We start from the raw sequence: 21,903 nt of genomic DNA, 5'->3' as shown, positions 1-21,903 counted from the left end.
TTCCAAAACTGAGTACTAGACACTCAACCTAATATGAAAGTACTATTTCTGAAGAATTTTCTGTATCTAAAACAGATTTTCAACTCAACAAATAAAAGTAAATCATGGTTGGGGTTCCCTGAATCCAGCCATTTCCCTTGGGAATGTTGATCCTCTGTATCAGGATCAGGAACTTAGTCCTTTAGCCACATAGCTGTTGACCACTTTGCATGGAACTTGGAACAGTCAGACGTCAACGGCATCGCAAGGCTTTCATGATTATTGTTTTGGATAAAAATGTTCATGAATCAAATTAGGAAACCAAAAGAACTCTCTCTGACTCCTAGGTGCTGTTGCTAGGTGAGAACATAAAAGGGTCTTGGGACAGAGGAATAAATGAGCAATCTAGCCTAATCTCTGGTAGGTGAACTGAGCCAGCTACCTGAGACACCCTCACCAAGCAATGAAAGCCCACTCAGCACCCAGAGTTTCAGGGTGTTTTGCAAAGCAGGCTAATAACAAAGCACTTTATGAATATCAAAGTGCCATGGAAATCCAGACTGAGGCTGTATGAACCATATCTCTGCTGAGCAAATCAAAAAATGCTGTTGTGCTCTGCACATAAAACCTTAGCTTAGCAATTAGGCTCACTCAGATTTACACACGATTTGTGTGTGATATATGTGTGAGTGGTGTGTGTGTGTGTACACACCATGCTTATAACTTTCTATAATTGGACAAAGAAGAAGTATTCACTTTAAAGGCAAAGTCATCAGTATACAAATGAAAATGCCCACTTAAGCCTGGGATAAACTGACATTGGCCATTGAGTTAATCATCTCGGTGACTTGCCCTTCCTATCGTTACTTTTACTTCATCTCACATCTTATATAGGCTAGAAAGAGAGAAACCTATGGATTTAATTCCACTTTCCTTTATTTCTAGTGATTTTTATCCCTTTGCTTATTCATTAATTCAACAAAACAATATTGATTTGGTATGATGTGCCATGTACTCTGTTACAGGCTAGAAGGATGCCCTCAAAGGAGAAAGATTAATTGGTAGAAGGAGGTAAAAGAGAGAAGGAAAAAGGTTTGGAAAGGAGGCAGAGAAAATGAAGAAATATCAAAGTATTTCAATTGTTATGAAGTATGAGTACATGCTTTCCCCAAAGATAAAAGGAAAGGTTTAGAGAAAAATGTATTGTGGGAGCCTTGCAAGGTTTCTTTTAGGGATATCATCATACCCAACTGTGTGACCAGGAAATGGAGACCTAGACAGGCTCTACTGCGCCACCTAACGAAGGTCATTGAGTCTGCTTATCTGCTGGCTATAACATCAGTAAAGTCACGTTATGAGCACCCAAGAATAGTAAAGGATCATTACTCAGATTTTTCATCAATTACTCTGGCATTATAGAAATCTACTCGGAGTTTATATAGAGAAATTCTGAAGCCTTGAAGAAGCCTATTTGGCTCTCTTAACCATTCTTCCCATTTCACGTGAATACCATTCTTGTACCATCACTAAGAGATAGAAATGAGAATATACGCTTCCAAAAACTGACAGTATAAAGGACTATGAAATTCTGCCAGGAGTCAGAAAACATCTTGTATGCTGAGCACCAACATAAGACTAGCCAATGGGCAGTTTGCTCTCCTTTCCTCTAGGACAGGGGTTATCAACCAGGGGCAGTTCCCCTCTCCCCTGCCACCCTTCCACCCAGAGGTCATCCGACAATGCCTAGAGACAGTTTTGGTTGTCCCAACTTGATGGGATACTATTGGCATCTAGTGAGTAGAGGTCAGAGATGCTGGTAGACATCCTATAATGCACAGGGCAGCCCCGCATGATTTAAAATAATAATAATAACAAAAAACTTTTTGGCCCCAAATGTCAATAGTACCAATCAGAAGCCTTGCCCTAGCATATCTGGTGAGATTCTTGTGGGATAAGCAGGCTTTTCCTCATCTTCGCAGTCATGATAAACTTATATGTGAAGGCCATCTAGGACTACCAAGGCTATTCCATACAGTGATTCACCAAGGGATGTTGGGAGTTGGGGACAGCAGAGTGAGGACTTTCTTAAGGATCAGTAAGAACGCCAGGCCTCCTGGACATTTCTGTGGGAAACTTTAGGTTTTCCAGTGATGTTCTAATTATTGCCCTGTCACATCACAGGGAGAGCAGGTTGGCAAACCTAGGTATTGAACTAAATAATCTGTGGCATAATCTAAACATATAATGGTAATTAAGTCTGACAACTTAATATGCTACTGAAATTTAAATGTACAGTAGTAATCTACAATTAAGCAATCTTTTATAATAGCACCCTGCCAGACTGGAAGATTTCAGGTATAATACTATGTACTATTACATAGCAAAAATATTGACAATTAGTGAAATATATCCAGGCTATGATCTGACACATACACAAATTAACCATTGCTCTACAAGACAAGAGGGAGTTAAGGCAGAAATTCAGTTGCTGTCCTTCAGCTGGTGTCCAAATCAGTTATTTCAACTGATAAGCATGTGTATGCACCTAATAAGAACATTTGAGATCGAAGCCTCTGACTATATATACTTAATTCACAGATTTGATAGGACTGTGGTAAAATCCTGATTGCTCTATAGTTTCCACTGCTCACAGCAGCCAGAGGGATCTTTTATAAATATTTAACAGATAATGTCAGTTCCCTACTTTACACCCTATAATGGTGACCCATGACAATTATAGGAAAATCACAGGGTTTTGGAGGCCAATTGGGAGTTTGAATTTTCTCCTACTTCATCTTATTTATACTGACTCTTTCCTGCTTTGTATCCCTTATCCCATTCCCTCTGCCCATTCCCCTTCCATATCCCTCAGGACTCCATTCCAACATCCAAGAGACCTCTCTTCAAACCCTATCAAAGCATCACTTCTGATGAGATCATTGTGCGTGTGTTTCTTTTTTAAGTGGACCCCAGCTTCCCATCTCTCTCTTCCCTTTTCATCCTTTACATTTTTTTAGTGTGGCTCGGAGACCGAAACTCTGGTGTTCAGCTGGGTTTTGAACCTTCCTGTTGTTCCCTGCAAGGTAGCACTGTGTTTCAGGCTGGTGCCATGCATTGCTGTGTTTTGGAGTCGAGGCCCACAGAGGAAGTGAGTCGAGGCTTACCTCCTAACACAGGAGGGAAATCTGTCTGTAAACTGAAAGCAAAGCTCAGAGGCCCCAAGTCACATCCTGCCCATCTTTAAGGAAGTCCCAAGGGATTTAGGATTGAGTCAAGCCAACCAGAGATGGGAGGCAGCCAGTTTTGCTAAAGAAGAAAGAAGACATGAGCATTGCCTCATGGGCACCCGGGTACCCAGAGAATATCACAAAGAAGCCAAGAGCACTAGGAGCCAGAAACTAGTGGTAGTATCTCCAGAAGCACTGGTGGGGAAGCACCACCATTTATTCATGGTTCCCTAAAAGTTCTGCAAGCAAATGGATGTGGATTGAGGCACAGCCTGTCTGAGCCATTACCCAGCACTACAACTCCATGCAGAATAATCATATTTTACTTTGTCATCAATAAGCAACGACTGGGAGAGCTTCACTTTTTTGTAGTTCATTTGAAATGCCATTTAAAACACACACCACTTCTCAAAAGGAAATGCTGAGGAGGCCCCAATTTTCTTTCCCTTAACTTTGTTAAGATAAAGCATCAAGTAACATGGCATGCATTTACATCCTTGCCAAGTCTTAAAAGCCACTTTGTTTGCATTTATCAATCTCTTTTCTTTGTTGTGTGTGTTCACAAAAGGGACTTCAGAGTGTTTCACCGGATTTCCTGAGAAACCAAAATTCCGAAGAATCCCCATCCTCACTGAACTGAGTAAGTTGTGTTTCAAGGATAAAATTCAAGGGAGAAATCTTTGTGATCTGAGAATCCACAGTCAAAGGACAGAAGAATCAGAATGGGGCCCAGACAAACATTAAGTGTTTGGACATTACATTGGGCTTTTACACAGCTGGTGACCTCATCAAGCAGAGCCTGTTGTATCTGGGTGTCAGGGTGCAGGAATAGCATCTGCCTTCTCCTTTTGTTCAGTGACCAGGAGGAGATCAGCCACTGGCTCAGTCTGTTTGGAGGAAATCTTTTGTGGGAGGGACCATGGATTTGAAGACTTCTAGGAAGGATCTCCCAATACTCACTTACCTACCCATCATGGGACTTTAAATCAGGCATCTTCCTTTCCTGTAGTGACACCGGGGCCAGGATACCAGGGTGATGCAAATGAGGCACTTGGGGTACAGATTTGAAGGATGTGTCCACTCCTGGGGTTCTTAAATTTTGTGTCCCAGGTACCTCCCTTGGGTCATCTGAATCCTGGCTCTGAGTGATGCTCTTCTAAAATGAAAATACTTCATGCAGAAACACCAGAATAAGCTGTTATCTCTCACCAACACCATATGGAAAGTGCACATACATGAGACTTTCCTGGATGTAAGGAGCTCTGAGGGTGGGAAGAGTAGGGAAGGCAGCGAAGGTACCTGTGCATTTGGGGATACGTTTTTAAGACAACAGGGGACACACTGGGATTTAATAATAGCAATAATTGATGATGAAAGGGGAAGGTACGAAAGAGGGGCATGGTGTCTTTAGCACAGATTAGAACCTGAAGCTGTCAACTGCAGTTTTTACTTATATTTTATTTTTCTACCCTTTTGAACTATCTTTAACCCAAGGCGTAGATACACTAAGGACATTGATTAGAAGACTGTGATGTAAGTTGGAGTGGTTAGGAGAGGACCAGCAAGGTTTTCCCTGGCCCCAAAGTACATCTGGTCACCATCCAGGGACTTACAGCTTTGTTGAACTAAAGACTTTCTGGCATCAGGTAGCCCTTGTCAAATTAGTATAACAAATCACCTGTCAGCTCCCTCAGTTTTTTGTTCTTTGGCTGGCTGGAAAAGGTCAAAATGACATGAGAGCTGCAGGCCTGATTGTCAGCACTTTGGTACAGAATGTCCAGTGGCATACAGGAAAATGGCTAGGAAAGCAGAGGCCAGTAGTTTAAGAAGACACAGTGAGATTTGGATAAGGGCTCCTGGAGTATGTGTGTGTGTCGAGGGTTAGAATGCAAGGAGAAAAAAGTGTATGTGCATAAGAAAGGTGGGTAGATATTAGTCAGACATTGCTCATCTTTTATAAAACCATGGAGTGATTTGAAGAATTAAGGAATAATCCAGTCTTAGTTAGGAATGTATTCTGCATTGTATGCCCAGGAAGTTTGGTTTGATCTGTAATCTGACTGTCAAGAACTGTGAAGAATGTAAGTAAGACCTTATGTTACTTGCAAACCATTAAGTTGGCCTGCCTCAGTTTCATGGATACTGGAAGAAGACACAAGACCCCTGGGACAGAGATAAAGAACAGTTTGTTACTCAAAGCAGTGGCAATAGCCAGAGTACCATCAATTTTGTGCTGCTTGCCCAAAGCCTCATTCCCACAGGGTGACATGACAAGGGTCAAATAATACCTGTACGAACAATGGATTGCTTTGTAGGAGAGAAACCATGGGCTTTGGGAACCAGAATCTTTTATAACAGGCAGTAAGCTTGATTCCCTTTGCTCTGGTGGGAGATATTATCTCTGTCATCCAAAGCTATTTGGTCTTCAAACATTTTTGAAACAATAATCTTGGAACAACGGCAATCAGGGCTTCTGTTTGTACTCCCAACAATGACCAGTTGCATTTCCTTCAGAGGCTTCCTACAAGGATCTGAGTTGCAGCTGGGGCAAGTATAGACATGCTAGTAGATAATTTGGCCACTTCTACAGGGACCCCAGTTAGGAGGATTCTCTAAGCCCTGTTACTCAAAGTATAGTCCATGAATCAGCAGCTGGAAACTAGAAGCTTGTTGGACACCTAGAATCCCGTTCTTACCCCCAGACTTAGTGAATCATAATCTGTGTTATAACAAGATCCCCAGGTGATTCATATGCACATTAAATTTTGAGTGTTACTGCTTTAGCTTATCCTGGACCCAGATAACTCTAAAAACCCAAGTGAATACCAAGGCATCTATGATGTAGTGTTATGAAAGATGCCTTTAACTGGGGTGATCATATGTTCCCATTTATGCCTATTGTCCCAGTGCAGTTATTGAGAGTGCCCCTTTTTACTTCCAAAAGTGTCCTGCTTTGAAAGGTAAATTATATAAAGGTGACATTGGAGGCATTTGTTTGGAGGAACTGGGTCAAGGATATACCCTTGATGATGAAGGTACCCAAGATGGATACATGTCTTTAGGGGAGGAAGATGCTTGGAAAGAAAAAAAATTTATATCTATATCAATATCTATATCTATATCTATATCTATATCTATATCTATATCTATATCTAATATTTATATATATATATATTAGATATACTAAAGTAAGGGCAGATCCCACATTGGCCCCAGAGTAGACATCAGATCCTTTGATCAATGGTCACCCCTTGGCCTGCTTTGTATGGCAGTCTCATATTCTTAAGCTTGTCTGCCTGCCTTTCTTTTTTTCCTTCTTTGCTTTGCAGAAAATCCTTCCAATATCCACTATATTGAACAGCTGAGTGGACTGGATGAATCATTCTCAGGAACAAACCTGCATCTCAGCACATCCTTTTCCACTGGCACCGTCTTTTCTGGCAGCTTCTTGGATTCCCTCCTGGCCACAGTAAGTGCAGCTGAGCTGAACCTGTGAACCAAGCCCCTTGCAGAGGGTAGAAAGGATGGTTAGGGCTTAGAGAAATAATGAGAATTCCTCACAATTCTGAGTTCTCTTGGAATTTCACAAAAAATCTTGTTCAGATACATTATTTCATCTTTTTTCACAACTACCTGGCAACGGGAGCCAAATGTTCACATTTTCAAAATTACAAATGTCTTCTGGCCCTTAGAACGAGATCACTTGGTACCAGGAAGAATGAGCACCTAAAGAGGAGGGTACCTACCTTTGAGCTTCAAGTGCATCTTGGCAGACCAAGCTGTGGCGTCAGAACTTATGAGATACTCCTTTCTCCTCTCTCTAAAATATCTTCAACAGCTTATACAGGACTCAGCCATAAAGGGACAGGGGGACTAGGAAAAAAAGCTTTGGCCTTTGGCGATATGAGTTTTGTTCAGAGCTATGTTGACTCTCCCTCCATGTCACCCCTCTCCTGGGGTGCTTTGTTTTGTTTTGTTTTGTTAATGTTTGTTTATTTTTGAGAGAGAGACAGTGGGAGAGGGGCAGGAAGAGAGAGGGAGAGAGAGAATCCCAAGCAGCCCCATGCTGCCAGTGCAGAGCCCGATGCAGGGCTCAGACCCACAAACCGTGAGAACAGGACGTGAGGAGAAATCAGGAGTTGGATATTCAAAGGACTGAGCCACCCGGGTGCCCCCTGGGCGCCTGACTATGTGGTTGGTCTTCAGCTCTGAATACTTCTTTAGCTTCTGAGCATGTCCCTTGCCTCCGCTCCAGCATTTCCATAAGTAGAATTAAATGCACTGTGAGAAAACCTACTCTATGCAAGGCACACTGTTCTAGGTGCCAGGGGTACAACAGTGATGAAACAGACAAAAGTCTGTGTGCCCACGTAGAGCTTAGGGTAGTGGAGGAGATTAACGTAAACATGATAGTTGCGCCTGGGTGGCTCAGTCACTTAAGTGTCCAACTCTTGGTTTCGGCTCAGGTCGTGATCTCACGGTTCATGAGTTTCAGCCCCACATCGAGCTCTGTATTGACAGTGCAGAGCCTGCTTGGGATTCTGTCTCTCTCCCTCTCTCTCTGCTCCTCCGCCACTTGTGCTCTCTCAAAATAAGTAAATAAAACTTAAAACAAAACAAAACCAAACACGAACCTGAAAAATAAGGGCCATATGTGGCATGTCAGATATAAGGGCTAAGGCAATGTGAGATAAGAAATGTGAGGGTTAGGAAAGGAGTTGCAAGTCTCAATGGCGCGGCCAGAGAAGGAAGGCAGCACTGAAGTCGAGGCATGCAAGGCCAGCTCTGGGGAAGAAGGGAGTTGGTGTCATTCTGATCTTGGGAGAAGAAACACTGCAGGCAGAGAGGAGAAGGGAAAAGGCAGTGAGGTGCAAGTGCTCTTATGTTCAGGGAGTTGGACTAAAACACAAAATCTGTACGTCACCATTTGTGAACGACTGCAAGAACGCCTCCACAGGAAACCTGGCTGCCTCACAGATTCCTCCCCAGAGTTTCCAAGGGAAGGGCTGCGGAGCGGCTGAATACCAGCGTATAGACGGACAGGGCTCTGGAGCCAGTTTGATAGGCTTGCAGCCTTCTGTAATTCCGTGTGGGAAGGGCATCATTCCTGAATTGTACAGGCGCCTCAAAGGCACAGATTGCATTTTTTAGGGGAGCGTGGCTGGGCCATAGGCACTGCCCTCATGGCAGCAGGGGATTATGTTGCCTTGGCCTCTGCTTCCCTAAGCCTTGTGGGGAGGGGGTGTCATAAATCCCATCCGGTTCTCAGAGAAAGAAAACGATGTCGGTGATAGCTTAACATTAAACAAGTTGGTAGACTATGAATTTCCCAAAGGGTTAGGCAGCATTCAGCCTTGACTGAGCCAGGAGCCCAGTCAGGTGACCTTGCTGGGAAGATGGCTCTGTCAGAGAAAGGGTTTTATCACTGTCTGTCATTGATATGTCAGTTCCCTTGCCGGTAATTAATGACTTGAAGTGTCAGGCAGGAGGTGACTTTGGATGAACTGGACCATCTGCAGGATACATTTTCAATGGGGTTAAGGTCCCAGGTCTCTTCAGAGATCCCTAGATGACAGGCACCTTTGTGCCTTAAATTCAACTGGAGCCTTAATTAAACTCCACTGGCCCACAGCAGCAGGAACAAAGTCACAGACTCTGCTTAGAACTGGTGGGAAGAACGGGATGGGCAGAGAAGGGCTAAGAGAATAGAAATAAAAACAAATGAACATACAATGTAAGCCAGCATAGGAAACACAAACTTGGTCATGAGAGCCAGCAGCTGGGCCTCTTACCACTTACCACAGGACCTGTGACCTCACTGAGAAGTACCACCTCCTCCCAGGCTACCTTCAGGTATTGCACCATTGGGCTTCTCAGTGGGAAAGGACAAGTTCATCCTCCTGGAAAAGGAAATAAGCTATGTAAGAACTCAGGAGTCTTTTCTGAGGCCCTACAGTGAAGTCTGTGGAAGAGAGAAAAAGCCACACAACTGAGTCACATGAGGTCACAAGCCACACTGGACCCTCACTTTGTCTGCAAGGACAAGGGTGTCTGAGTGGCTCAGTTGGTTAAGCATCCCACTTCGGCTCAGGACATGATGTCACAGTTTGTGGGTTCAAGCCCTGCGTCGGGCTCTGTGCTGACAGCTCAGAGCCTGGAGCCTGCTTCAGATTCTCTATCTCCCTCTCTCTCTGTCCCTCCCCTGCTTGCACTCTGTCTCTCTTTCTCTCTCTCAAAACTAAATAAAAATTAAAAAATAAAATTAAAAAGACTAGCACTTGGTCAACAGAACATAGGGTGAGCATAGCAATGGAGCTTTTATGTCAAAGGGGCTGGCTTGGATCTTGACCCTCTGCGTATCTACCTAGTGACCTTCCACCCCAGCTCTTGAATCCTTAATGATGTACAACACAACAAAATGAACACACTTTAATACTATTTAGAGCTGCAGCCCCAAATCTCTGGCCACGAGAAGCTGAACTAGACCTTTGAAAATAATCAGGTAACTGCCCACCCTTGTTTCCTTTGCCCTGACGTCTGGTGCTGCTGGGTCCACCTGGCTTTCTAAGGGTGGGAGTGACTTCCCATTGTCTAGCCACATAGAAAGAAAGAGGCCACAGGTCAGACCTGAGCCTCCAATTCTATCGTCTCCACTCTTCTGAGTACCATTTGATGTTGGCTGGCCTCCTGTCCTGACCCTTGGTCTTGCGGAAATGAGAGCAGTGGCCTCGGAATATGTTTGTCACCACTCTGCTTTATTCTCCATTCTTATCAGAGCATCTTCTTACTCAGAGGTGGGGGAGAAAGGCAAAGATCTTGGTCTCCCCTTAATGTTAGGATGGCAGTTGCAAGCTCCGTCCGTGGTTATCACTCCCTGTAAGCCATCCCCATGGCAGGCGCCACTAATGGTCAGTTTCTTTGCCTGCACATCACACCTGCGGCTCTTTCTCAGCACAGACCTCATGGCAACTTCTTCGAATAAGTTCTGTTGTTAGGGTAATATTAGGAATCAGGGCAATAACTGTGATAGGAATAATAATAACATCTCTGAAGCACTTACTTTGGGTCAAGGTCTTTGCTAAGCGCATTACCTGCAATACCATGTTTAATTCTTCTTTCAACCCAATTAGGAGAATATAATTATGAGCCTCATTTTACAGATAAAGAGTCTGAGGCTTAGAGGGATACATAAAGTGCCAAAGTCACAGCACTTACAGATGACAAGCTGGTTTTCAAACCCTACTTTCTGTGATTCCAGAGTCAGACCTTGCTGTCAGAGTCCTGTCCTTCCAGAAATCTTTGTGATTATGAGTAGCCTTCCAGTGCATCGACTTTCAAGTTTTGCCGAAAGGGATCTGCCTTCCAGCGTGCTCAGGAGCTGCTGAGCAGACAAGCAGTGGGGGGGTCCCCCTGGGCACACTCACCCCATCAGGGCACCCCCACACACCTGTACCCCTCCCCCCAGTCAGAACAACTCAGCTTTCATCTGCACTGTGTGTGAGGCTCTGCCTCCAATTTGATTCGAAGGAGGATTTCTGTTGTTAAGAAGATCTGGAAGGTCACTCCTAGAAGTTAGAATATGGGACCCATAGAGAGAGGCGTGAAACGGAAGGAGCAGAATCCCATCTGCTGTTCTGAGACAAGATATCCAGTTTCCGGTCCTGAGTCCTGTGTGAGGGACAGGGGTCCACCACCCCACCCCATTTAGCATGTGCCTTTTGCCTCATAATGCCCCTTCCCAAGAAACACCTTCCAAGCGGTTCTTTGGACCTGCCGCCCAGCTCAGGGCACCAAGAGATCTGTTTCCTGCTGCTGCATGGTCAGAGGTCACAAGTCAGAGCTTGTTCCCCTGATGCCCATACTACCCAGAAGGGCAAAGGGGAAAACAGATGCATTCAGAACAGATTCCCCTCAGGACACGCCGCACCCGTGTCTGAAACAAGATTAGATCACCAGTCTGGACTTCTCCACCTTTTCCTCTGCCCTCCCTTAATAAACACAAAGGAATGAAGGTGTGGGTCCCAAGGATGGAACAAAGCCTGAATAACGTGCTGTGAAGTCGTCACTGCTTAAACTGAAGTTTTGTTTTGGATTTCATGTCCTTTTTCATTCTATCCCCTGATACACCGGTGATTTTTTTTTTCCAATGTAAAATAATAGTGTTTCCTTCCAAATCGGACACAGCTGACACTACGGCTTCAAGTAGCCTCTGGTATACTACTGTAAACTGCCCCAGATGGGAAAACAGTCCGGTGAAACATAATTCATATTCACATTTAATCCTCTCTCAGCTCAATACTGTAAAAAAAATACGAATGTGGAGGGGCACCTGGGTAGCTCAGTCAGTTGAGTGTCCGACTTTTGGTTTCTGCTCAGGTCATGACCTCACGGTTCATGAGTTCAAGCCCCACATCAGGCTCTGCGCTGACAGTGCGGGAGCCTGCTTGGGATTGTCTCTCTCCCTCTCTCTCTCTCTCTGCCCCTCACCCCTGCGCGTGCACGCTCATGCTCTTTCTCTCTCTTTCTCCCCGCCCCCCTCAAAATAAATAAATAAACTTTAAAAAAATATATGGAGAGACACTCAGATCCATAAGCAGGACTCCTGTATGGCTTTATAACAATTGGACTTCAGAACTGGACGTGAATGTAGGCAGCAATTTCCTTACTTGTAAGAAAATTGTGGCTCACAGAAGGTATGTGACTCCCTTAAGGTCCCTCTGCTGGTTACTCGCAGTTTTCCTACCATGTAGCCTCATTTTCAATTAGAAATATTTGATAAGAATGGTTGGTCTTAAAGCCTTTGGAGATGGATTTTCAGAATAAAAAGCAGCAAGTATCTAGGGTGTTACTATCTATGTTATTAAGAAATGTTGTAGGTTATGAGAGAGACCTCAAGCTTCATTGTAGCTAAAAGTGAAAACACTTTGGGCCTCAACATTTTCTAACGCTGGAAGTCCAAATTCTACTAAATCTGATTATATCAGAAGCACTATCCAAGTTTAAAATATGTGAAGCACATTTCAACTTTCATCTTTTCTTGAGAAAGAAAAAAAAGGAAGAAGGAAGAGAGGGAGTGAGGGGGGTGGGGAAGAAGCCAATAGGAGAGAACCCAGGATAATAAGAATACTAGATGAGCTCTCAGAATAAGGGTGACATGTAAATCCCATTATTTTCCCCAACATAGAATTGCAATCCTTTTGAAGTCAAAACTGAAGAAATGACATATTCAACAGCTAAGCCTCTCTCTGTTAAATATGCAAAGCACATGTTTCCCGAGAGCCCTTGACACCAGAACAACCCTAGAATTTAGACCTTTGCTTTCATCAGTGGAGAATTATTCTAACATTATTCTAACATATTCTAGCATTATGTTTGATCACTGTACACTACGGCCAGTTGTTCTTAAACGGATTGTGGCTCAACCTGGATTTACGTCCCCTGTTCACCCCTGGATTTCCGTGAGCCAATTCTGGAAGCTCCCTTCTAGGTGGTAGCAACATGGAACAAAGAAGAAATGTAAGGAGAAGACCGTCAGTCAGGGGATCCCCTCAGTCAGGACATTTGAAGTCATCTTTTAGTCTGAAAATACTTTAGAACTTATTTTCCTTTTATTCTCTCTTAAATCATATAGCTTGTATTATTTCCTAGGCCCTCTTGTCCCAATGGCCTCTACGTTTTGCTAGAAATATTTGTTTATTTCTTAAAAATCAACAGCCAATTGCAGTCAATATTCGTACAGCTTTGAACACCTGCTTTGTTCAATGCACCCCCGAGAACATGAATGTTAAGGAGACAAAGTCCGCCCTCGGAAAGAGCACATCATTTAAGGAAATGTTGCCCAGAGTGATCTGAGCACCAACCAGTGGCAGAACCACTAGAGGTGGCCTTTAAATTTCTGATTCCCACTCCTGTCCATAAATTCTGATCCAGTAAATCTTGGATTCCAGAAACCCACACTCATGAATATCCTTCCAGGTGATCCAGATACATGAGAACCAATGTTGAAGAGAACAGAACTTAATAATGTGTGCAGTAGATCTATTTCATCCCACAAACAGTATTCAAAGGTGGTATTATCATGTCAACTGTAAAGGTTATGAAACTGGTTTCTGAAAAGGAGCACATGAATTTTCCAAAAGCATTCAGCTAGAACATACCAGTCCAAGATTCAAAGTCAAGTATGTTTCAGAAAAACTACCAACCTTATAATACAGAAAGATGAAATGAAGCAAAAGCCAGTGGCTGTGGGATCACAAAGAAAGGAAAACTTCATTCTGATGAAGAGATCCCCAAGTTGAGCGATCAGATGTTCTAAAGCAAAGGCATGAAGGAGTAAATATGTAGCTTCAACAACAGATAGACTATTGAGCACTGGAGGGCACCATTCACAGAGGAGATGAGCTTGGTTTTACAGCAAGGGTTATGACACTGAAAGTTTTAGGAGGTGGATGGCATGATTTGATTTGTGTTCAAGAGAATCTCTCTGGAAACAGTTAAAACAAGGATTCCAAGTGAGAAGAAAAACAAGACGGGAAGACAGGTAAACAGGTTGCTATCATAATTCAGTCTGCAGAAGATGAGTCCTTGAATCTGAGAGTAGAGAAAGTGAATGGCAACATTTCTAAGACAGTAACAATTGAGTTCATTACTATTATTTTTTTTTAAGTTCTTATTTGCTTATTTGGGGGTGGGGGTCAGGAGGGGCAGAGAAGAAAGAGAATCCCAAGCAAGTAAGATCATGACCTGAGCCAAAATCACGAGTCGGATGCTTTAACCAACTGAGCCACCGGGTGCCCCATTGTTTTTAATAAAAAAAATTACTAGCTTTTCTATAGGTACTATGTAAACCTATGAATTATCATGTCTACTGGAGTAAAAGCCTAATTTCGATAAAACAAAAAGTATAACACTTAAAACTCTATGTATTCAGATTTGAGAAAATCTGATGGGTAATGTATTCCAGTGCTCTTTACGTGTATGCCAATGGCCAGTTTACACTGAATATGGTAGAAATCCTTTGGAAAAGAAGTTTAAGAAAATAGCTAGGGCCAGGGGCTCCCTGGGTGGCTCAGTCAGTTAAGCGTTTGCGAAACTCTTGGTTTCGGCTCAGGTCGTGATCTCACAGTTCGTGAGTTCGAGCCCTGCATCGGGCTCTGTGCTGTGTCAGCATGGAACCTGCTTGGAAGTCTCTCTGCCTCTTTCTCTGTCCCTACACCACGTGTGCTCTCCCTCTCTCTGTCTCTGTCTCTCTCTCTCTCTCTCTCCCCCAAAATAGGTAAACTTAAAAACAAATTAAAAATAATAAAATAGCTAGAGTTATTCGGACTCCAGGTGGTTTCAAAATAAGCAGTTGTCCCACATGTCTTCCTTTGGTTTTATTTTGATGCCAGAGATTCCAAAAATTCCATCCATTTATTCAACCCTTACAATTTTGTGTTCTAGCTCCACACAAGAACTGTGGGAGATCTAAATATCAGTAAGGCCCAAGGCAATACCTGTCCTCAAGTGGGTCACAATCAAAAGGAATATAAGTAGATTCACATCCAGAAGATTCAATTATAGATGACAGTAATCATGTCAGTAGTCCCTAGGGAGGAATCTATGGAAGTCTCATTAAATACATAGTTTTAAATGTCTGTTGATGATTATTAGGGTATCTGTGGCCTGACATACTCCTCTGCTATTTTTGGAAGACATCCTTGGTGTCAGTATCATTTCCCATTTTGTTCTTCTGCTACAGTGTAAGCCCTGAGGGAGCAAGAACTGGGTCACTCTGCACCTGGCCTAACCCAGTGCCCTACCTGAACTGCCAGTTTTTAGTTGATTTTAATAATGGTAATGAGGGGCACCTGGGTGACTCAGTCGGTTAAGCGTCCAACTTCGGCTCAGGTCATGATCTTGCGGTTCGTGACTTTGAGCCCCGCGTCGGGCTCTGTGCCGACAGCTCGGAGCCTAGAGCCATTTTCGGATTCTGTGTCTCCCTCTCTCTCTGCCCCTCCCCCACTCATGCTCTGTCTTTCCCTCTCTCAAAAATAAGATAAAAAATAAAAATAAAAATAATGATAATGAGAGACCCTGTTTTGTGTCATTTGATCCATTTCAAACAGTGATACCCCCCCCTAAATTTCCAAGGCTATACACGTCCACAGTTTCTATGCTGGTTCTTCTGACTTTGCACGTGGCTTTGTCGTTGCTTTCCAGGCCTTCTACAATTATCACGTCCTGGAATTACTTCAGATGCTGGTGACAGGAGGGATAAGTTCCCAGCTGGAACAATTTTTGGATAAGAGTTTCTGTGGGCTGATCCACAGCTGCACTTCGGTTGTGTCTGGAAGAGCACGGTGTAAGCTGGGGCTTCTGTCCTTAAACCAAACCATTCTGTCTGACATTGAAGTGAGTCTACTCCTACCTTAATAAAGGTTCCCCCTTCCTTACCATTCTGGGTTTCTGAAAATGACTCAGGCTATTTGGGTTCCTAGATAGCCTATAGCATAAAAATAATAACGAGCAATAATACAACCTTATACTCATATTTTATAATTTACAGTGCATTTTCATGTGCTATCTTTATTTTTTACAACAATTGCAGAAGGTATATAAGGCAGTCGTTTTCATGCCCATCTTCCAGATAAAAAAATCCAAGTCTGCAGGAAGCATCTGAGAGGTCTAATAACTTTGTACCTTAGCAAGGGTATTAATAATAACTCTAATAGTTAATATTTACTGAACATTTTCTCTGTGCCTGTCTGCTTTGTTTTTCTTGTTATTGTTGTTTATTTAATCTGTCCAAGGATTTACATGGTAGGTATTGTTATTAATTGCATTGAACAGATCAAGAAGCTGAGACCCAGAGAAACAAGGACTTACCTGAGATCACATTTTGTCCCACTGGAAAAGCAGGGCTCCCTCCAAGGCAGTCTGACCCAGGGTCTGCCCACTCTTCCTATGTCTGAGCTGATAAAGAAATCTGATCATGCCAGCTGAAATCAGGCAGAAGGATTCTGTGTTTGAGTCTAAGACTCTGATTGGTCTAAGTAGTGGAAAATGCTTGAATTTTCCTAGCCCACTGAGCTGGTGAGCAGTAGATTATGGCAAGGGGAAAAGCTAATGAAGGAAGATTCCAGGGAGGCATCTGGGTATTTGTTGATCAGATTGGGGTCTAGCCTGGGAATGAGTAATCAACTTATCAGTGCCTTTTGGTTTAGCTTTAACTGACATTACATTGAGCTCCCCACCAGTTAGCAGGGGCAGGAATTTATAAGGAAATATTTTTCGTTTTTTCAGAGGACATCAGTAGAAAGAGAAACCCCTTCACAAGAAGCAATTTCTTCTAGGTGTCTATACTTGATATGTCTTAATAGATACTGCCAAAAAGGGAAAGCCCATGCTCTGTACATCTGAATTCCAGGTGCAAACAACATTGCCAAGTTCCTTTAGCATAGTCTGGTCCTTGGCATTTCTGTGGTCTTGGGTTCCTCACCTGGGAATGACTTACGAGTGACTATCAGCCCAGGATAACTGCCGCCAGCAACTGCCTGTTACTATCAGAGCTGACAGTGGACTGGTCAACACTCCTGTCCTTCCTTTCTCCACTTATATCTTGTCCTCATTTTGTTCTTTACCCCATAGCATCACATAATGAAACGAACTGTTCTCAAGTGACTTCACTGAATCCCCTTGCTGTTACTTTGACCATGTTGTCTCATGATGCCCTTGTTGGGTATAGCCTGAGAACAGTGTCAGGAGGAAGGCTCGGGACTGTGTGCTATTCGGGGAGTAGGATAAGAAAAACACCCTCTTGAGGTCACTTTACATCCCAACCCATTATATAGCTTGAAAACTGAATTTCCCAACCTGTTACTCATTGTTACTTCTTACTGGTTACCAAAACAGTGGTAGTAATAAAAACTAGCATAACAACATGCTCCACCACACCCACGAGGGGCTCTGGAAGGCCACAGTGATAAAAACAATCACTGGGATTAGAGGCTCAAAACTATTCATAAACCTAATTTCCTACTTGACAATGCCACCATAAAAGATATTAGGAAATGGCTTTTGGGTCTTCCAAACTTTTACTGCAAGGAAAGATAATAACTTTCCAGTAAGTGCTTGTTATTGCTTAATTAAAGTGCCAACAGACACATGTTTTTCTCTTTTCTCCCCAGCCAAGAAAGACATTTGGGCAAGTGTTCTGTGGCTCATTAGATAATTTTGGAATCCTGTGCCTTGGCTTATACCGCATGATAGATGAAGAGGAGAACAACCCGGAAGAAAAAAGGGGAGTATGCTACCTTGGAAAGTGGTACCCATCTATCCAAGCATAGGAGCCAAAGCTACTTTATTTTATGTGAAAGAAAAGTCCAGAGCTGAGGGTCCATGCTTACAAAGAAGGGTCCAGGGGGAGTAGAGAGTGATGTAGGAATAAGGAAGCATGAGTGTGAATAACATGAATGAACTGATGATTGGGATACAATTACTACTGACTATGTAAGGAGAATGGTGTCTGTGTCCCTAGTGACAGCTAAAATGTAGACCCAGATTTTAAATCAGGGTTCTTTTGTAACTTACCCCTCATCCATCTCTATGCAACTTTTTAAAGCTAAAAGCCACTGGAAAGATTTACTTGTTTTCTGCTGGGCTCCTTGGGTAAATGTTTATGGACTGCCTCATTTCTAGCCCATTTGGCTTGGTATGTGTAAATTGTGGGAGTGTTATGTTCATATTTCAGTTAAAACTAAGATCCACTTGATAGCAGCATAGGAGAACATAAAGGAAATGTATGTGGAAGGCAGAAGGGGAAAAGAGAGGGTACAGTCTACCGACAATTCAATAATGTAGGTCCAAACTAAGATTCTCACAGTGGGAATGGACAGGATTCAGTCCATTTTAATTTCTCCAAGGAGAAATTAAAAACAATAGAGTGGAAGAAGATAGAAAGAACCTTGCTCTCGTTCATAGGGGGAAAGAAACCAACTTCCTCAAAGTGGAGTAGTCTTGAATGGAAAGAAAACTTTCTGCTCATCAGAGAAAGGAAGGAAAAGAATGGGTGCCAAGGCAAACATTGCCATACCATGTGCTTAAACGAATTTGTATGTAACACCAGGATCTCTCAGTGAAGCATAGCCATGGCCGTTGCTGAGAGAAAAGATGGATGAAGTATTACAGGGAGTTGGGAAAGAGGTAAAAGTGTAGGTTAGCTACTGAGAGTAATAGAAGAACTTGGTTGTAGGTTTGTAGAAGCAATACCCAACTCGAAAATGAAAGGACAAAGGATTGAAAGTCCTGATGACGTTAAACAGTGGATGTACTTAGAGTGCAAGAATGAATGGGGACAGAATGATGGGAAGTGACAGCCAGAGAGTGATTTCTGGAAGCATGATATTTGAGAGGTGGGACATGTCAAGAAATGATGACTTCCAGTATGTGCTCAGGAAAGTGGTTTGGAGATAAGATTCTTGGGTGGTGGAAAGGCGCCTAGCTCTTGGAGTTGTAAGCCACATAAACATTGCAGGCACATGAAATGATAGTGGTCCTAGAGCTTGAAATAAAAAGTATCCCAAGTGCAAGAGACCTAAATAAACATGGAGGTCTATAGATGATACTGATGAATCAAGAGGGATGGTGATCTGGCTATAGAGTATTCATCACAAAGATGGTGGGGAGCAGTGATGTTCTGGAAGCAGCACTGGGAAGCATGAATGATGCTGGTTTCTCTCTTTCTCTGCCTGAACTCCATGCCCTTGCTCCAATACTTCTGGAAAACCCATGGAACATGGTAATAGGGAAAATGTGCAGCCCCTCTTTGAGAGGACTTTCTGGAAGGAAATAATATTTCTGTTTCAAAGGGAATATGTGGCTATAGTAGATCTTATTTAAACTATTATAGATATCACAGGGAACTCAGTAGGAAAGGTAAAAAGGGGAAGATTGTTCAGTGAAAGGAGGTCAGAGGTGCACTGAGATGGGCGTTGAGGAAATACGAGGTGACTATTTGGGGCAGTGATGAAGAAATACAGGATGAAAGACATGAAAAGTTATTCTGCCTTATTCTGCCTCAGTGTTCTGACATGAATGCTCGTGTAGTAATTCATTTAACTCACATTTATTGAGGATTTGCTATGTAGCTGCTACTGTGCTAAGGCATCCTGCTGCCCTGTAAACAGGAACAGGCTGTGGGTGTTCTTTAAGACTCACTGACATTCACTATTTGCTTACTAGTCAAAATTTCCAATAAAACTGGTTTATTTTTTTTTCCATTGGCCACACTACATTCTGTGTGAAAGTTGGTGGTGTAAGTATTAGGGTAGGCCTAAGCCAGAATAGAAATAGCTGGAATGTATGTAATCTGCTTTTGATAAAGCTTGGCCAAGTGCTCACTATTGTGCCAACTGAGTTCATTAGTGTAGTGGATATTAAAAACAGGGAAACTTGGAGTCCAAAAGTCAATTAGAGATCAATCAGTCCACACCTCCATCCTATCCCTCTCCCATTAAAGAGGTGAAAAAAGCAAGGCCCAAAGAAGGGAGATGCCATGCCTAACCAAGGTCTGAGACACTTGGTTTCAGAGGCAGAAGTGAATGTTAGTCTCCTGATTCCTAGTCTGAGGCTTCAGTTATACTGTGCCAGGGGTATTCACTATTACTCAGAAACCAATGAGGCAAAGCAGAACAAAAACATTTCCTCCTCTGGCCCAGCAGAAAGACTTCCTTGTTTTGGCCATCACCCGTAGCCATGCCATCCTGGCTGCAGAGAGGCTCAGGAGTCATCTTTGGCTTTTCTTACAGGTTTGTGATTACCCGGCCACCCAATAACTTTAAGCTACTGCCCTCGGATCTTGTGTTTTGTGCCATCCCTTATGGCACTTCTTGTTACAAAATGGATGGTACTTCATCTCAGAGTCCGTATGAAATAATAAACATGGTGCCACTGGCATCAGAGACAGTTACAGAAATAAATGATTCTCCTATGGTTGACCCAGTTAACCAGACTACAAAACCACCTTTGACTACATCACTTCATCATTTGCAGCCAAAAACCATTTCCATTAGTGGTTCTAAGCAAACCGTCGTAGCTCACAGCAGTAAAATGCCACCCCAGCCACATTTAGGTGAAACTGAAACCGTGAAAGAAAATGAGAAAGGAAAAATGAAGGAAACCACAGAGGAGAATGCCCCTGCCTCTTCAAAATCAAACTAGGCCTGTTGATATTCTCCACAAGCCTTTAGCTTGCTACTTGTAAAGCATCTCCAGAGATGGTGACTTTGGACAGGAAAATAAAAATGGAAAGATGCCTTTTTTGTGCCCATTGCTTCGTGGTTGATGAGCAAGCCCACACGGGGGAGAGGCAAAAGTCTGATCCAATCCCACTGGGTCTGGAGTGATAAATAAAGAAATACATGACGAATGCTGTGTAAGAAAATTTCCTTTCTCTGTGTCCCTCGAACAGAAAATATGTTAGAATGAGCTGTGTTAAAGAGGCCCTTCAGGACTTGGGTTCCTCCAGTCAGGGGATAAAAAGTGAGCCAGATAAAAGCAATGAGGACCTAGACACAGGAGACAAGAAATAAAAGAGCCCTCAAATGAAGAATCTTACATTCTTTTTCCTCAAGCAGGCCAATAGTAAACCAGTATATTTTCTCCTTCTCTTTATTCCTCATGCTTTTTCTTTCTTCATCTCTGTCCATAGGAGGTGAGAACGATCAGATGGGGAGACACCAGTTTGAATCAGAAACCAGTTTGTGTGTAACTAGGACCTAGGTATATGCCTGGCACAGGAATGAATATTAGCATATCCTGAGATAGGGTGCCAAGGTGAAATCACGCAGATAGAAATACATGACCTTCCACATTCTCTAATCTGAGAATAAAGACATCATTGCATAAAAAGCATACAAAACTTCCCCATGTTCCAAAATGAACCATTTACTCCCAATTGGTGGTCTCGTAATGATGACCTTTGTATGTAACACCTTCTTGTGTTCCAGATACAACACAGGTAAAAGAGAAGAGGAAAGAAAATAATAAACTGTATTTCTGATATATTATTTTAAATGATGTTTGTGATATCCTTGACATTCTTAACCCCTTTGCTAATTTGGTATTAGTACCTCCACTTTACAAAGGAAGCGGCTATGGCACAAGTAGGGTTGCTAGATCAAAGAAAAGATACCCAGTTAAATTTGACTTTCAGATAACCAGTAAATTTTTAGTGTGAGTGCATCCAAATTATTATACTTTGCTAGCAAGTGAGCCAATCACCATTTGAACCTAATTGATTTGACTCCAGCACTTGCAGACATTCTGCATCCAAGCACACAAATCAAAGAAATGAAACAAACCAAAAAGAAAGAACATTCATCCACAGGAAATAAAATTTTATATTAGTTAAACTTAGTTTGTAATAAAATTAACTCAGTCTATGTGGGGGGAAAAAGGAGTAATTGTAAGGAAAGTTATCAGAGACCAAGGAGATTCTTTTTTCTTTTCTTTTCTTTTCTTTTTTCTTTTCTTTTCTTTTCTTTTCTTTTCTTTTCTTTTCTTTTCTTTTCTTTTCTTTTCTTTCTTTTCTTTTCTTTTCTTTTCTTTTCTTTTCTTTTCTTTTCTTTCTTTTCTTTTCTTTTCTTTTCTTTTCTTTTCTTTTCTTTTCTTTTCTTTTCTTTTTTCTTGTTTAAGCTTACCTGAGTCATCTTTACCT

The 21,903-nt window shown here is 42.5% G+C and overlaps 1 protein-coding gene across 2 annotated transcripts in view; it reads left to right on the top strand.

Annotated features, from left to right (window-relative positions):
- Nucleotides 1-20,613, top strand: part of KCNU1 (potassium calcium-activated channel subfamily U member 1) — a 150,546-nt gene extending 129,933 nt beyond the window's left edge. For both annotated transcript variants that reach the window (XM_058720713.1, XM_058720711.1), the window contains 5 exons: nucleotides 3,775-3,846; nucleotides 6,536-6,675; nucleotides 15,408-15,599; nucleotides 17,375-17,488; nucleotides 19,995-20,613. In XM_058720713.1, the coding sequence (XP_058576696.1) occupies nucleotides 3,775-3,846; nucleotides 6,536-6,675; nucleotides 15,408-15,599; nucleotides 17,375-17,488; nucleotides 19,995-20,405 (929 nt within the window). In that variant the 3' untranslated portion in view covers nucleotides 20,406-20,613. The remainder of the gene's footprint in view (nucleotides 1-3,774; nucleotides 3,847-6,535; nucleotides 6,676-15,407; nucleotides 15,600-17,374; nucleotides 17,489-19,994) is intronic.
- The last annotated feature ends 1,290 nt before the right edge of the window (nucleotides 20,614-21,903 follow it).

This window comes from Neofelis nebulosa, chromosome 3, assembly GCF_028018385.1.
Source record: "Neofelis nebulosa isolate mNeoNeb1 chromosome 3, mNeoNeb1.pri, whole genome shotgun sequence".
In the NCBI taxonomy this organism is placed as follows: domain Eukaryota; kingdom Metazoa; phylum Chordata; class Mammalia; order Carnivora; family Felidae; genus Neofelis; species Neofelis nebulosa.
The sequence above is the reverse complement of the archived record's forward strand: the minus strand, read 5'-3'. Positions and strand labels throughout refer to the sequence as shown.